The sequence below is a fragment of the Musa acuminata genome, chromosome BXJ2-1 (assembly GCF_036884655.1).
Source record: "Musa acuminata AAA Group cultivar baxijiao chromosome BXJ2-1, Cavendish_Baxijiao_AAA, whole genome shotgun sequence".
Taxonomy (NCBI): Eukaryota; Viridiplantae; Streptophyta; class Magnoliopsida; order Zingiberales; family Musaceae; genus Musa; species Musa acuminata.
In genome coordinates, this window is record NC_088338.1 from 13,451,050 (window position 1) to 13,468,609 (window position 17,560).

The window sequence follows — 17,560 nt, forward strand, 5'->3', positions numbered from 1 at the left end:
ATGAGTAGTTTGGTTTAACTGAAGAAGAAATTAGCTGCCCTTGTTTTTTACTCAGAATTGACCAAATAAAATCCTGATTGAATTTATATGTTACATATGTTTTCCACCATAATTAGTTGTTTGGTTTAACTTAACAAGACATAATGTAGAATGGGCTTGATTAGGATTACTCCTAATCAAGTTGCTAACGTGAACGATGCTAACGTACGCATAGAATTCTCTAGAAAAAAGGGGTTGATTTTTCGAGAAAAGTGTTTTAAATAATTTTTTTTAAAGAGGTATTGTTTTATATATTTATCAATTAGTGCTTCCATTTTGTAATGTTTTTCATGATAAAACTCTCTACCAATCTGATTCCTTAATCAAAGTATTTTTTGAATAAATTTATAATATTTTTAAATTAAAATAAGATTTAAAAATAAATATATATTGATTTAGAAATAATAATAACTAAATAGGTTGATTTCTATATTAGTAATAGTATTTTAATAGATGCAATATTTTTATTGATTTAAAAATAAAAATAACCAAATAGAAAGATTTCTATATTAGTTATATTATTCAACTACATCACATGAACATTTCAGACATTATGATAAATAAGAATAATTAATGATTGTTCAATTACTGTATCGTATGAACATTTCAGATATTATGATAAATATGAATGCTATTTAAAAATATAAAAAAAAATGTTTTTTTGGGAAAAATAAACAACTTCCCGGAATTCAAGAAAACAACGGCTATGCTATTGCGCCGGAAACACCGATGGACTAAAAGATCGTCCTATCGGCTAACGTGCTACCGTGAACGCACACAAAAACGCGTGTCCGTCTAAACGATGCAACAACGTGGCCAACACCGCGACGTGGGGGCACGACAAGGAGATCGACGGACGAAAGACAGCTGTGTCGGCTACAATGCGCCAAAAACAAACAACTCTCTCCAAACAAATAACGCGCTACAATGCGCGCCGCCCGCGAAATAGGGTCCGACGAAACCACGCGGCTGGCGCAAGATTAGCGGCTATTCTGCGCCGCACGCGTTCGGCTAACGTGCACCGCTCCTTGCATCAAGGGTGAAGACCACTGAGCTGTACAACCAACCTAAAGAGGCCCCCATCACCGCATCTAAAAACACATCACCGACTCGGAAATAATAGTGTGCCCCAACATGTTGCCGCCCGTGATGATAGACCACGTGGGTCGTCATCAGTTCACTGCAAGCTGAAGACAACCTGGCTATCACTCAGTGTCATGGTGGAGGTCTCTTCCTCGACGATGCATGCGAACACACACCATCACCACAGCAGGCAGAAAATTAATGGCATTTCATTCCCCTTTGATCAATAATATTTATTACAATATATTTATAGATAGAATAATAAAACATCCAAACTCTTACTCATTAAATCGGTTTATGTCTACAAACGGATTTCGAATGAAGAAGGGGAACTCCTGCTGTTTACAATTCCGTAACACGACAAAGAACAAATCAATCCACGTCTGACGAACCGAATGATCGGATCTTGTTTCACCGCCGGCAGCGGGTGATGGCGGAGCAGCTGCGGGAGTAGGGGTTGGCGCGGGCGCCGGGGCGGCAGTTGTAGTAGGAGGCCCCGCGGCGGGAGCAGGGCACGCTGTCGCGCCTGAGAGCGGCGTAGCTGATGTAGTAGGAGCGGGCGAGGATGCGGCGGGTCACCTCCGACCCTAGCTCGAACTCCTCCCCTGCCACGCACTCCGCCACGCTCCCACTGCAGCCGGATCGAACGGGGATCCACCCCAGGGAGAGCTCGTCCCCCGACGCAGCGGCTGCGGCTGCCGCCGAGAGGAGGACCAGGAGGAGGCCGAGAGACATGAGAGAAGGAGCTGCCGAAGATCTCGCCATCTCGATCGCTTTGTTTCTTCCCCTCTTTGCACCCTTTCCAGTTGTTATATATGGTCGTGCGGGGGAGTCATCTAAGAAGGGTAGGTGGATTGATGTTTGGACTCCGATGTCATCTAAAATTACGGCAGTGACCTTTCAGCCTAATTTTTTTAGCCGGTCCAGTCGTCGTGCATATATATATATATATATATATATATATATATGATGCATTGATGTAATGTGTTGTAAGCAGTATGGGGTATGGGGTTTACACATGTTGATGTCGAGAAGAACAAGTGGCGAACGGATGAAAGCATGGGTTGAGTCTCTCTGTGATGGAGTTAGGGACAGTTGTACCGCTTGACAAAATGACAGAGGTGTCGCCTTCAACTTGAATGGCAACAAAAGAAAAGGCTTGGAGAGCCACATGCATGTCCTACAGCAACAGTATCCTGGCTGGCCGAGAACCGGAGGAAGAAGGCGAGAAGAAAAAAAGAAATGATTGTAGAAAAGGAAATCATTAATTTTGTTGGCCGCGGCGTGATTGAAGAAGAGGAGAGAGAGAGAGAGAGTAGATGTCGGTGTTCAAATTTGTTCTCTTCGCGGTACAGAGAATAAAGTAGTTGGGTGGGGGGTTAGCAACATGGGACGCCTGATCGAGTTTATTATCACGCGTCTTTAATGCTGCACTGCATTACTCTCATCTAGTGTTAGACCACTTTATTATAATTGGAACAATATAAGTGGTATGAGAGAGAATAAAAAATTATTTTAAATTCGTAAGTTGTTTAATAATTGAAATAGAGATGATAAGTGAAAGACTCTCGGCACTCCATCATCACGTCTCATCGTCAAACGATCGACATCTCACCTGTCGGATAATATTTTTTCATCATTCGGAATGACATCATAAAAGAATTTTGTTTTCAGATTTAACGAAATGAACGTATAATCGTTCTGGATATCTAACCATAAACCCAAATACAAATACAGTGGTCTCAAATCGCACGATAAAAGACCTCTAAGATGGTTGGTATAATCTTAAAAGAGAAATAGAAAACCATAGCTGGCCATAGACTATGGAGTAGGCATCCGACTTTCACACCATCTACTACTGATTGAGCTAATGTTAAGTTACTATTGGAAACGAAAATATGTACAGAGAAATAAGAAAAAAAAAGGTGTGTGTGTGTGTGTGTAAGTTATCATAACAAGTTTGGAAGAGTCCTTTTGGGGCCATAGGTAATTCACTTGCAAGCAGTTAGTTGTCTGCACGGAAGCAACTTACAGTTACGTGCGTGCTTGTGATTTGGAATGCCGCATATTAAATGTTATTAAAATTGAATTCAAATACCTCTTACCTCCGTCATGCATCCTCCTCTTCACATCCTTATTTAAAATTGTTGTTCATTTGGCACAAGTCGTGAAAACAGTTCTCCATCTCTATTGGTAAAATTGAAACCCTCCGTGGTCTGTGCATTAGCATATAAATTAACCTTTATATTTATAGAGATAAAACTGACATCCTGCCTGGAAACAAAGAGCGACTTAACTATGATGATGACATCATGGTCGTCAAACATTTTGTAGAGGAAATAAATAATGAAAACTTGACTTTCAGCCGCGGAGACTATAATTCTCTTTTTTTAATCTTTGTGCAAAAAGATATATATTTATGTTCATAAACTCACCAACATGTGTTCATAAATATCTTCGAGATTCATGAATAATCATATATTATCAGCTGATCATAAACTCACAAACATGTATTCTGGGCAGTGGAAAGAGAAATCAAACCATAGTCTTAAGCTTCAACTTAAAACGAGGAACGGTAAAAGAATTTGAGACATGAGGGTGACAAGTGAATTCTTATGGCGTTATATATTGATATCCTTTACTGAAAAATCATGACATGACTCAACAGTACACAAAAAGAAACATCATATCCCAGATCTGAAAAAAGAATATTGGTTCTGACAATCAAAATAACTTTAGAATTATGGGTTTACTACGAAGGATTCAAAGATTTAAGCACTCTTGAATGAATTCCTCAGCAAAAAAATGTCAGCATAGGAGAGTTTCACTAAAATTGACTCACTTTATCCCATGGAATGATGGCAGAACGGCAACAAGTGGGTCACCATAGCCAACAGCTTCTGTAAGGGGAGAAAGTTGGTTAGCAGACAAATACGAGTAAACATCTTAGCACAAAAATATGCTTACAGGAAATACAAACATGAAAATGACATTGTAAGTAAAATCACATTCACAAGATGAGGCCAAACAGAGACAATCCCATCAAAGTGGTTTGAACTTTAATTATATTGTGTTTCCATCTACAATTTCTTCCTCCAAAAGTGTGTAATTGACAAAATCAGGAGAGTTCAAAATTTTCACTCATTTCTCCAACACCCAAAGCATTCCTGGAAAATCCAACACATTAGCCTAGCCATCAACCATATTATGGGATGTTCTGAACTATAAATGGCCCTCTTTCAGCCACACTCCCTATCCCTTTGTGCAACACATCAGCAATCGTCATTTCCCATGAATGCAATATTTATTTCAGCTGGTGATCCTGAATCCATGGCAAGTCTCTTCCTGTCAGCCCTCATCTTTGACCTAAATGTTTCTCTCGTGGGTTTCTTTAGAAGATAGCTTAAGTTAATTGGCAGGCAAAGTCGAGACTAAGTTAACTTGCATGAAAATTGTGTTCATGTATGGGTATCAGTACCAACAATCTCCGAAGCTAATAAAGAACATCGTTTCATTCCTTCTTTTTGTTAAATGTTTTAGTTAGCGGCATTCAAGCATATGTTTGCATAACAATAACATTAAGATTCTCTTTTGTTTGAACTATATATCTTAAAGTCTTAACATACTTACGTTTTCCTGGTACGATCTTCTATGCAAGGAAATTACTGCATGTCAAACTGTTACAAAGAGAATTGCATCTTTCGCAAGTGGTTGGAGTCCATATTATTAAAGAAAACTAAAATGGAAAAGCTATTTCATAGTGAAGTTACAAACTGTAATTCTAGGGGTCAGTGAATGACAAAATGACAGAGGTGTCGCCTTCAACTTGAATGGCAACAAAAGAAAAGGCTTGGAGAGCCACATGCATGTCCTACTGCAACATTATCCTGGCTGGCGGAGAACAAAAAAAGGATTTTTAGGTCTTACAGCACTGGAGGGAGCGAAGAAAAAAGATATGATTGTAGAAAAAGAAATCATTAATTTTGTTGGCCGCAGCATGATTGAAGAAGAGAGAGAGAGAGAGAGAGAGAGAGAGAGAGTAGATGTTGGTGTTCAAATTTGTTCTCTATGCAGTATAGAGAATATAGTTGGGTGGGGGGTTAGCAACAAGGGACACCTGATCAAGTTTATTATCATGCGTCTTTAAGGGGGCACCTGAGCATGATGCAGATCTCAAGAAAATCAAGTTACATCTTCAAATTCAAACTTCAGAGATATGCATGACCATATTTGACAGACTCGAGTTTTCAATATCTTGCTTCTAGTATGTATGTTCCATATACATGGACATAATAGGAGGGAGAAGGAAAGTAGAGGAGTTGGTGCAGTGGTGTAAAATATGTAATTTTGGCCAGGCATTGGTTCGTTCATCATTATTGCTTTAAGAGAATAAGAGCAGTGTGAGGAAAGAAATGGCACAGTTAATGAGTTGCTTTCGCTTTCTATTGCCAACCAACAACAGTGAGGAACCATATCTAATGGCAAAAGAAATAATAATGGAGAAGAGGATTAAGGAGAGGTGTTTGGAATAACAAGATTCTATCATGAACCTCTGAGTGGTCAAGGATAGAATGTTTGATTAGCCACAAGGGCAAAAGTGAAAATTGTGCCCTGCTTGAGTTATTCCAATTCTTACCTTACCTAACTGGAACTCTTGATTAGGATCTGATCACGATAAGGATTCAACAGCTACATTGGCAAATTAACTAACTGTAACTGTCAATCAGGATCTGATCACAATAAGGATTCAACAGCTATATTGGCAAATTTCAGTTTGACAGGAAAAAATTAGCATACTCAACTTTACAGAGATGTCTACACAAAATTCCTCAGTAACTATGTTCATACCGATATTTAAGAAAAGGGGTAGAGTTGAGGAATGTTATCATGCTTGATTCATTATCGTGCTCTAATGAACAAAATCACATATAAGCAGAATAAGGGAATTATTTCTGAGCAATGTCTGCACCATTTTATTTTGTATCTGAGTAGAGATTATTTGAGTTAGATCATCAATGAAACAGTAGCAAGCAATTAATTCAAAGAAATAGCCAAAGAAAATCGAAGATAACCAATACAGAAGCAAATTAATTAATGTATTATGATTAATTTGGACTCTTCTGGGAAGGGAGGAGGCCAATGGCGCCTGGCTCCAAGAATGTTAGTATGCAGCTGATCAATTGAAATGGTGAATGATCAACAGGGTAACATTAAGAGTTGTCATGGACTTTCATATTCTAATCCAAGAAGATATAGGCAACTTAGGTCTAGCCAGCAAATAGCAAGCACAACCAGAGTTTTGCGTATGATCAAATATAAATGAATTCTTGTGAATGGATCTTGATTTTTACCTCCATCCTCGTAGATTATCTTTAATACTTCTCCAGCAACATCTGACTGCACAAAAAAAATCAAGGAAGGTGTTATGCACTACCATGAAGTTGTTTGAACACACTGGTTTCTTAAGTAGCATCATACCCATGCAAATAATTTATGGGCAACATTTCAGTAAAACATAAAACATGACAGTAAGTAAAGAAAGGCAACTCACTCTAACAGGAAGTTCATTTCCAAATTGATCCAAGAAACCGATGATTTGCCCTTCTTTGATGATGTCACCCTATTATTCGAGAATTATAAGATCATTTGACAGAAGCTATTTTGCAGAAATTTATTTGGTAATGTGGCTACAGAAAATAACAAGTCATGAGATTTGTATTGTCAGAGAACCTCTTTACAGCTAGGAGGCTGTCTTTTCTCTTTCAATGTTCTTCCTCTTTGAAATAAACCAACCTAAATCGGAAGATGGCAAACATTTTTGTGAAGAAATTTCATAGGAACATTACATAAAAGTAGAAAATAGACCAGCTCATATGAGTGATGCAAACCGTAGATGATGATACTAGAACATATGCATTCTGTCCAGAAGCATCCAAAGCAGCCAACTTCGATGTCTTTGCTGCAGAGGTGTTGGTAAATGAACCGAAGGTTGCTGCAGCAGATTCCTGTTCCGCAACAGGAGAGGGAGAAGAAATAGTTTCCACCATTGGCTTGCTTGGAATTGGTGGTGCAGTAGTAGGTGACTCAATAGGAGCTGAAACTGAAATTGGAGCCTTTGAATTTCCTGTGTCTCTTTTCAGAAGCATTTCAAAATCACCAACCTGCAGAAAATTCCATGGCAATAATTAGAGATTTAATGCTGATTGGCTAACTGTTTGTTATCTTTAGCTCTAAGTTCCAAAATTCATGGAACCACCTTTCACATATAGCCCTAACATAAAACTGTGATTATCAAAATTATAGGTTTTTCAATCTAAATGAAATTTAGTTGCAATATGATGCTAGCAAGGTAATATGCCCAAAAAGTAAATCCCGTTCCAGAACAAGCACAAAACATGAATCAACAACAGAAGGTTCTGGAAACAGTAATAACATAATGTAGAATTTCTTCTAGGTACTCAAGTGGCTTACAACAAACAGATAATGTTCTCGCTATAATGATCATCAATCAGAATGTGCAATGCAATACTGATGCAAGAATTGTCTTCCTAAGATGTCAAAGGTACCTTTAGTTTGAGCTCTGCAACATCTGTCTGGTCACATACCTCCTCAACCAGCGTCTGCAATGGAATATGCAATTTAGGTGATTTTCAAAGTAGTCATGAAACATATTCACAGGAGAGAAAATCTTCTAGTATTAACTAGTCTATCTCAAGCAATTTACATCCTTTAAACATGAACTTAGAGCACATCCATTCATAAGAAGTGGCCTCAAATGCAAAGGTAATGTCCAAAATTGTGGTACCAGTGTTTATGTAGATATCAAAATGCAGAGAAGTAAATTGGAAAATTTTGTTGTAGAATCTCTCTTTTGTATTAAAACAGAATCGCCATCAATCAGCTGATAAATCACGTCAAAGGAACAATGCAGTTTCTTACAATAGAAATTAATATTGAATAACAATTGTAGAAAAAAGAAAAAGAAGTAAAACTCTGTATGAATAATGCGCTATGCCACCAAAATGAAAAAGAAAAAAAAAAGATAATGTGATGAAAGTTATCCTTGTATGATCTATATAACAGACTTAGTGCAGCATCTGGATCCAGAAATATGGTAAGAGTATCCAATAGCATCATTCGGGCACCACCCTATACCTTAGTAGACATAAGAGATGAACAAATTTCAATATAAATAAGTAATTGAGATTCTATTTTCCAGCTGTTAAGTTTTCTCTATATATAGAACATAGGCTACAGTAGCATCAAGGATACTTCCAGCATATAAGTTCTCACAGGATTTGACAAGCTACACTTGCACAAGAATCCTATAGAAGCATATACAAATCATCATTGTTTGTAGGTATGTAGTTACATAGTCATTGGTAACTGTCAGCCAAAAAAATTATTTTTGTGGTATGGTTTGAGAAGTTCGGCACAAGTGAAGCAAACAAATAAAAAGGTTTAAAATGCATTGTTGAATTTTAAAGGCATCAATATAAAACTGGTCCATCATCAAGACCATGAAATCCTATACTGAAAATGATGTACCTTGTAGTCACAAACAGTAGGTTCTAGCCTTAATGTTCTCTAATCGGACCAGGAGAGGAGAATTTCATCAAACAAAGTTGAGAAGAGTAAGCTTACCATTGAAGGTTTGTATGATAAAAAAGACACCCATGAGACAACTGGACATATTATCAAACCTCTACTTGCCTACAGTTTCTTCTCAGACTAAATATGAGAGCGAATGCAGGAAATCTGGCAATCCTTCCATCCTTTCTTCTTAAAATATGTGTTTTAACACAAGGTAATTCATCAACGTGCATGATTGGAACATTCATAACAATTGAAAATCCAAGATAAAATATCCACTAGGAAGTAATTAAACCAACATTGACTTACTTCCCATATGTTAAGGCATCAAGACATGAAAACAATACTCCATACATGAAAAGAGATGCACAAATTGCACACATAAATGATGTTCTAATCAGAAGGGATTTGATCTGTTAAAAAGAATGGACAAGACTTAAAGAAAAAGGACCAAGCACCACAAACAGGCAATGGAAAGAAAATGCAGAAGTTCCGCATTCATGGTGATGCAAGTATGATAACAATGAGCACAATCAAGAAATAATAAGTCAATCAATACAAGGATAGGCCAAATGTTCATTATTTGAGATTAGGTTATATTTGATATACACATTTGACATTTCATTGTGGTAAAAACTAAAAAGTGCAGCACCAGCCCCATCTGATTTTAATAACATAAACAGAAATGCACATAGAAATCTGTAGAAAAAGAAGTCTTAGGATCATCTTGTATGCATCATGAATTACATTACTCCATACTTGCAGAAGCCCTTCAATATATTTAAAAACAGACAGAAAAAGCTTTGACCTGAAATCCACTAGGAAATGTTGACTTGTAAACATTTTTCTTCCGCAATGTTGCAGTTGCATTCTTCTTATTTATATCAGCTGCATTTAGAGAAGCACAGTTTAGTATCAAGATTGTCTGAATTGCACATGGCTATCAACTTGTAAAGTTGTAATGTTAATTAATAAGTTATAATATAAACATTTGTAAGTTACAAAACTTCCAAAAAGAAGCAAATAGGGCCAAGCGATCAGCTATTTTAATCAATCATGAGAATTAATACTTGTTAGTATAATATGAAATTTCCAAATTGACAAGTATAATTCTCATATATATTAGCTCTTACCGAAACTGACAATCCAGGCACTTAAGTATATCATTGATTTCATGCATTAACTTTTTTTTCTCTAGTAATCTTCAGATAATAAATCATATGTTCTAGTGTGTAACTAGCTAACTGCAAGAAACATCATATATATATATATATATATATATACTTTTTTTTTTTTGTACATGCATATGGACTTGAACATCACTTACCATTAGTAGTCAAGGATGATGTATTTTGTGAGGCCTTTACATGCAGAAATTGTTTTTGGAATGCCCCTGAGGAGATGAGTCTTTGAGGTTCTTCAGGAACTCTCCATAATAAAGATTTCGAATTAAGTGAAGAGTCCACTTGCAAAATTGTCTTAGAAGCACCTAGTAAGAAACAGTAATGCAAATATTCATCATAAATGTTGTCTTTCTTCATTGATGAGCTGATAAAAGATGGCAAAGAACAACACCAGGTGATTGCAAAGAATACTTGCAACTGACAAAATAATGAAGCCAAGCCAGTGTTTAACCTAGCATCAGCACTATTCTCTGCCTATCAACTTATTAAACTAGTGTTGAACCCTGACTTTAGGAAAATATGGAAACGGGTTCCACTCCTCTGCACACAACAGACATGAGACAGCAATCCCACCACCCATAGTGATCATGCATGGATCTCAATGTCACCCATCAGCCACTCATGGACATCTCGGGCAATGCATAAACATACGTACAACTAGATCGTTGGAAAAATGGGTAAGAGTGTTATAAAACTCAACAACTAATCAAAATGGGAGTCAATCTTGGATTCAATTTATGAGTCTGCAATCTGGGGAGACCAGGCTCAAATATACAAGACAAAGAAATAGACATAAGCCATTATGAATCTCTTGCCGCAAAATTGGCCCTATATTATCTCCATATCTTGATAATTAATCACCCAGTTGTTATCAAGCACTGGTTTCTCTTGGTGTTCCTTCTGAATCAGACGTTTTCTCTTTCTTAATGCACTTTTTTATAGATGCTAACAACCATTTCTACAACTTTGCTCACTTAAGAGGAAAACCCTAGCTGTTTTTAACAATCACCGATCAAGGAAGAAAGAAAACTCAATATTTCAAAAGAAAACGAGAAAAAGCCGCGTAAATTCCCTACCCAGACTCCAATGTATCAAATAACACTTCAAGAACGGAAGAACTCACGGCGCCGAAGAACCACCGTGGCAAGGAGATGGAAGAAGAAAAGGGACTGGCGTCGAGAGATTACCTGGGAACAATCGAAGAGCCATCGCAGATTCCTCGGAGGAAACGCGGATCTGGGATGATCAAAGGAAGAGAGAGGAGAGAGAGAGAAGGAGAGAGTATAGCTGATGAAATAGACCGGCGCTGCGTCGGACCCTCGACATCTCCGCCCTTGATCGCACTGGTTTCTCCGCCCGCTCTTCAGTCGCGATCGCGAAACGAGCGGGGAAACGCAACGGATCCGAGAAACGCTGGTGGTGGCCACTTCACGACGCGGCTTATATTACGAAGACACGATTAGTTTCCGTAGTTTCGTATATAATTTATACAATTTCTGACTTTTTCTAATTCGTAAGACGAAAAAAATAGATAAGAGTACTAATTTTGGAATTCGATATCATATTTTCTTGAGATTTAGAGATCAAATGTTCATTTGACTGTTCTTATTTTGACATCGGAGATCGATTTTGATGATTAGGCTCCATTTATCTTGTCATTATAAACGGAGCAATCCTACTAAATTTACCAATTTCTTTTATTGCCTGATAGTTAGTGTACAATGAATGTATCATATTTTGGACTTAAAATCATTAAAGATGAAATCTAGAAGTGCAAATAAAAATTAAGTAGATCAAGAAGTTGAACGGACATCATGCATAATAATGTCACTAGGAATATTATTATAAGACTTGATATTACAATTAACCTAGATTTGACTAACACTTGATAGTTTGTAGTGACCATCTAATGGTTTTTCTTTGGATTTATGGCTGATCACAATTATAGCCACGGAACGGAAAATAGCAATTAAGCCTTTAAAAACGGTCCATTCTGCAGTGTACAACAATAACAGAATTGCCATAGAGAGAAAACATGTTTACTGCACGATTTTACGTTTAGCGCCATCCAATGTGTTCCTAAGCAACATCGCAACAGTCATGGGGCCAACGCCACCAGGAACCGGAGTCAGACACCCGGCCACCTTGCTTGCTTCTTCGAAATCTACATCCCCAACAAGCCTGTAACCTGATTTCCTGCTTGGATCATCAATGGCGTTGGTCCCGACATCAATAACTGCAGCACCAGGCTTAATCCAGTCTCCCTTGATCTAAAAAGGACACAACAAAAAATTTAGCAATGTGTAATTAAGACATCATTCCTTTGTAGAACAAGTGGTTAAGCCTCTAAACAATTTGGCTGTCCTGTAGTCCCTCGTTTGTTGGCTATCAGATCAATCATAATGCTTTAAGGCATTATATGATAATACAAACATTCGACATATGGTTCATAATTTCTTCGGGTACTAAATGGCAGACTCACCATCTTCGCTTGTCCAGCAGCAGCGATGACTATGTCCGCTTCACGAATAATGCTTTCAGAATTAAGAGTGCGGGAGTGAACAATGGTTACAGTTGCATCTGCTTTCAGAAGAAGAAGGGAAACAGGTAACCCGACAATGTTGCTCCGACCAACTACAACTGCTCTTTTTCCTTTTAAGCTGATTCCACTGCGAGTTAGAAGTTCAAGACATCCCTGCAAAGGAAAATGCATGTATCGGAGGTTATAATGTGATGCCAAAATTTAAATCTTTGGGCATCAATGAAAATTTTTCATATCATAAGATGACCTAGTTCATGATTTTTTGTGATTAAATGTACCTTTGGAGTGCAGGGCTGAAACAATGGCTCTCTACCTTTCATTGCAAGCTTTCCAATATTTAGAGGATGAAATCCATCAACATCTTTCTCAATACTGATTTCACTCAGTACGTTCTCTTCATTTATGTGTTTTGGCAAGGGAAGTTGAACAAGAATCCCTGAGAATCCAGCAAAAATGCTTATATTCAAATCAATTTAAAAAATGTCACAGCTGAAAAACATGATGTGATAAAAATATAGTTAAGCTCCATAACGTTCATGATAAGGATTGAGATTAACTAGATTAAGACCCAACAGAATTTCTTTCTGGGCAAAAATAGTGTAATTTGAGAAGACTCATCTCCAGGTCTAACTTGAGATGATCCAGATAGTGTAAAAATGAATGCATATGTCACTCCAAAATGTATACTAAAAAATAAACACATACAACAAATATTTAAATTTTATACAAACAACCAAAACATTACATTTTAGGCTGAAGACATGCCATAGAGGATCCGAAAAGCAATTCCTTCAAAAACAGAGTGTGTCCTGATAGAAAATCACCAAAGCTGATTTATATAATCATTTATTAGGAAAGTTCATGTTGAAGCAATTTGCTGCCTGATGTGGCTCATTAGACATTACAGACTGATAGAAAACCCCCCACAGATTTGTCATGTATTCGATTTATTGGATGCAGTGGATGTGGTATATGATTCAATATAAGATGACTTGGCAAAATGGCAGACAAGGAAGACCATGCAAAACATGAAGTATTGCAACTAAGTCCTTCTGGGCATTAACAATGAAGAGTTATCAGATAGAGAGCAGCTCAGAAATAAAGTGCAGAAGATCATACAGCAAGAATTCTAAAAGTTAAAAAGGAATAATAGAACATTTCTGAAAGATGGATTTTTTGTAATTTCCTTAAGAATGATCTTGTCTTGTTATATATAAGCTACACAAGCAATAAAATTTTAAGTTGACTAATGCAAATTGCTGACAACCAAACCTGTTTGAAATAGATTAGGCTTGCTATAGACTAGGCTTGCCTGAGATAAGTTTATGGTCTCAAATCTTCACATTTTTTCTTTACCTCTGATGTAGGACGAGAGCGGCAGAATATTTTTTTTGATAATAAAGGAATATAAAAGAGGAATAGAAGATATTAACTAAAAGATAATAGGAAAACAAAGGGATAACTATCAGACTTGCTCCGGCTCAGGGATAATACTCCCAGGATAAAGACCTCGTACCCCCGCACATCTCACATATAGATGATGGAATCATGACATCAGAAAAATGTGGCCTCGCACCACTCACTCACTTAAGGTGAGAAAAAAACTCATGTCATTGATCCATTTCTAATTTATTTGCATTACAATGTTTTTGCCCCTTTTCATAGGCTAAGGACAAGAAAGAAAAGGAAAACGTCAAAATAAAAAAATTACAATTGAATCAAATCAAATATATGATTTGATCTTCCCTTTAAAGAAGATAATATTCTTGATTGATATACTTCCATCCTGTTAAAGATCAATCTTCACAAAATCTTCCATCAAGATTTGGAATCTTCAATTACAATCATAATTTGATTTTTCTCAAATTCTTTCCACATTTTCTTCTTCTTTGAGTAAACTAGGAAACTCGATCAGGTTATTTAATATGTTGTCATGTGACAACTTATGATATGCAAAATAATCTCTAAACTAATCAAATTTATTTGAATAAAAGATAGATAAGATTGGTTCCACATCAACCTCTCTGTCTTTGCGGGCATGCACATCCCACCTCCGATTCCTACATAACCTAAAGTTTATGTGTAGTAAAAAAGCAATCCTTGAGGTTGAGGATCTGTAATCTAAAACTATGTATATATAGTTGATGCCAGTTTAAATGTCAAGGCATCATGAAATAAATTTAGACCATATATAGTACTTTAAATTTTAACCTGAATTCAACCTGGACCCAACATGACCCAAACAAGTTAGTGCAGATTGATTACATGCTAACCCATTTTTCAAATGGATGGGGTTCAGATTGAATGCCTTTAAGTCAAGAATAATCAAGCAAGCCAACTTGCTTGAATTACAACCTGTACATACCAACGTTGTACTAGTTTTCCCCAATATATCATGAATTGTAGTGAATTAACATTTTCAAAATGCAAGAGACTGTCGTAGACTACCTACTGGAGCTAATCTACCAACTGTAATTGAAAAAATTTTTGAAGTGATATTTCATATTCACTCCAGTGACACACACCAAACTCTATAAAGAAATTATCTCACAAAATATGGCTAGTGGTACCAACTATTTTCCTTCACATTTCTAAAATTAAGATTGAGCAAGGAGCAAATGAGAGAAGAAAGATCTAAAGGTGCTCAATCGCCAAGCAGAACATTCAGGTTCTGGTCTACAATGTTGCATCTCTCATAGTCTAATAAACATGAGTTTATCTTAGCCCTTACTAGAACACAATATTTGAATGCAACATTTGAGTTTTGCTTCATGTTAAACTGTGCACTTGAAGCCTAGACAAATGCTTACAACAGCAACTCAAGAAAAACATGTAAAGACTCATGCACAACTCTGTTTCATTGCTGTTTCAATAGGTTCATCCTTGTAAAACACAAAAACAGAAGAGAAGCATCAAACATCTCAGAATTTGATGACAGACATGCAAACAATATAATGTACCAAAACTTGTTTAAGAAAACAACATCAACTTAATCTGAGCTTTAAATATCTCTGAGTAACACTAACAAATACATCTGATCATTATCAAAATGTATCCCACTATAGTTGCTCTCATCTCCGTAGAAATGGTTTATTCACATATCTCAAAAGGAAAGTCATCTACTATGATCTTCAAGAAACCCTTATCTTCCTTTCTATTAAGCTAGAATATGCAACAGAGTGACTTGACCTAACAAATCTCATTGTTGATTTATGACAAACATATTGGAGACTTTAACAAAATAACTGCTTCTTCTCAATCATCTTTGTTAACTGTGACATCAAATACCTCTATCCTTTATTCCAAAGTTCAAGACCAAAAAGCTCGAGAAACCACCTAGACCGTTGCATTCGATTAGCATTTCTCAACTAGTTAGCAATTCTCTTGATAAAGCAATACAGAAAGTTCAATAACATCTCAGTTTAAAGTACACATTCCAGATCCAATGAGAAAGGGTGCCTTCTAAATAAACAAGTATCATATAAATAAACCCAAAGTAGCGGGCAAGAAAAATATAATGGAGCCTCCCCGCTTACTAGACAATTTTCAGACATTTTTAACTTACTTTTGTTGATTAGCCAAAGTAGGACAATTTGCTTAGTTTTCCATTTGCAAAAATTCGCCCTTTACATCATTATAATAAAAAACTAATAAAAACGAATAGAAGACTCATTCTAACAGCAAAATTGGCTTTTTGAATCAGTAATTTAGCAGCAAACTGAGAGGAAGTAGGACAATGTTCAAGGGAGAACCAGAACAACTTTCCATTCGAACAAGGAACTAAAATGTCGTCCCAGTTCCAATGCCACAAAACGATTAGCACCCTTTGCTTTGTATTTTCACAAGGTCATTTCCATATCAACACATGTAGAGTAAAATTTCGGAAATAACCAAGAAGCATTGCAAAGATTCAATAGCAACTTTTCTATATCTAAGCCAGTTCCAGAGTAATAATGTCAAAGGAAAAGTGTGTGTGTGTGTGTGTGTGTGAGAGAGAGAGAGAGAGAGAGAGAAGAGAGAGAGAGAGATAGAGAGAGAGAGAGAGATAGAGAGAGAGAGAGAAGCAGATCTCGAGGGTGAACCATGGACATCTGGGTTGTCGTTCAACTCATGAACCTTAGCGATGACTTCCGCCTCGGAGATCTGCTCGGGGAGGTCGATGTCGAATGACCGGATGCCCACCTCGGAGCAGGCCTTCCGCTTCATGCTCACGTAGCTCAGTGAGTCCTTCCGCGTGCCCACGATCACCACCGCCAGCCCCGGCACCTGCGATTCTCCAACCAAAAATAGTTAAAGAAAGGGCAATCAATCATCGACAGAAATCGATCCAAGAGAGCTCGAACTGGAGACGGCGCGGAGGGTTTCGGATCGATACTTTGTTGTAATTTTGGGAGAGGGATCGGACTTCGTCGGCGATCTCGTTCCGGATTGTTTGGGCGATGGCCTTGCCGTCAATAATCGTCGCCATTGATGAAAATTATTGGATGGACGAAGACGAGAGGAACCAGATTAGGCAGTTGAAGCCGATCGGAGAATATAGGGGGAACAAATGGGGTACACTGAATGGTAAATTGGAGATTTTGGCACTCAAATGACATAAAAGCCCTCGTCAATTCATATATATATATATATATATATATATATATATATATTCTTTTTTGTTTTGGTTGAAATACAAACTAGCTTTAGAAATCCATAATTTTATCTCTATTATATGTAACCTGTAGGACCTCCTATATGTTATGTAAAATATAGGTAAAATTGAAAGATGTAAACAATAAATCGAACACCCTTTGTAAAAATTTGTCTATGACATTCTTCCCTACTTATTTCTTCGACGTCCCCGTCGAAACCTTTGCGAATCTTATATTTTCTCACTTTTGCTTCAATTGTAATGCATCTTTTGATTCTTATCTGCTCTTCATTATTATTATTAAGTAGTCAAACTTTGATCCACCAATACTACTTCAACTCTTAAATAACTCTATCTTTGGTGTAGGATCGGTCGAATTATGTTGATCTTTACTAGTTTCTGTATATATCTCAGATAAAGGAAAAGATCTTTCTTATTGTGCACCAATTTATCAAACATTTCACATCGCTTAAATTTGGTAGATAT

At 36.9% G+C, this 17,560-nt stretch overlaps 3 protein-coding genes across 3 annotated transcripts; all 3 read right to left on the reverse strand.

Annotated features, from left to right (window-relative positions):
* Positions 1–1,315: 1,315 nt before the first annotated feature.
* LOC135598121 (protein RALF-like 33) lies at positions 1,316–1,915 on the reverse strand. Its single transcript, XM_065091660.1, has one exon. The coding sequence runs from the start codon at positions 1,885–1,887 to the stop codon at positions 1,534–1,536; it is 354 nt and encodes a 117-aa protein (XP_064947732.1). The 5' UTR covers positions 1,888–1,915; the 3' UTR covers positions 1,316–1,533.
* A 1,806-nt stretch (positions 1,916–3,721) lies between these two features.
* On the reverse strand, positions 3,722–11,326 carry LOC135580919 (uncharacterized). The gene is made up of 9 exons (XM_065093574.1): positions 11,087–11,326; positions 10,043–10,204; positions 9,524–9,603; positions 7,689–7,742; positions 7,011–7,283; positions 6,853–6,915; positions 6,674–6,742; positions 6,474–6,519; positions 3,722–4,022 (listed from the first exon to the last, which is right to left on the reverse strand). Exons 1-9 carry the CDS (start codon positions 11,106–11,108, stop codon positions 3,961–3,963), a joined length of 831 nt encoding a protein of 276 aa, XP_064949646.1. The 5' UTR covers positions 11,109–11,326; the 3' UTR covers positions 3,722–3,960.
* Positions 11,327–11,714: 388 nt separating this feature from the next.
* On the reverse strand, positions 11,715–16,980 carry LOC103999018 (bifunctional protein FolD 2). The gene is made up of 5 exons (XM_009420647.3): positions 16,817–16,980; positions 16,524–16,707; positions 12,720–12,877; positions 12,382–12,594; positions 11,715–12,169 (listed from the first exon to the last, which is right to left on the reverse strand). Exons 1-5 carry the CDS (start codon positions 16,907–16,909, stop codon positions 11,939–11,941), a joined length of 879 nt encoding a protein of 292 aa, XP_009418922.2. The 5' UTR covers positions 16,910–16,980; the 3' UTR covers positions 11,715–11,938.
* Positions 16,981–17,560: the final 580 nt, after the last annotated feature.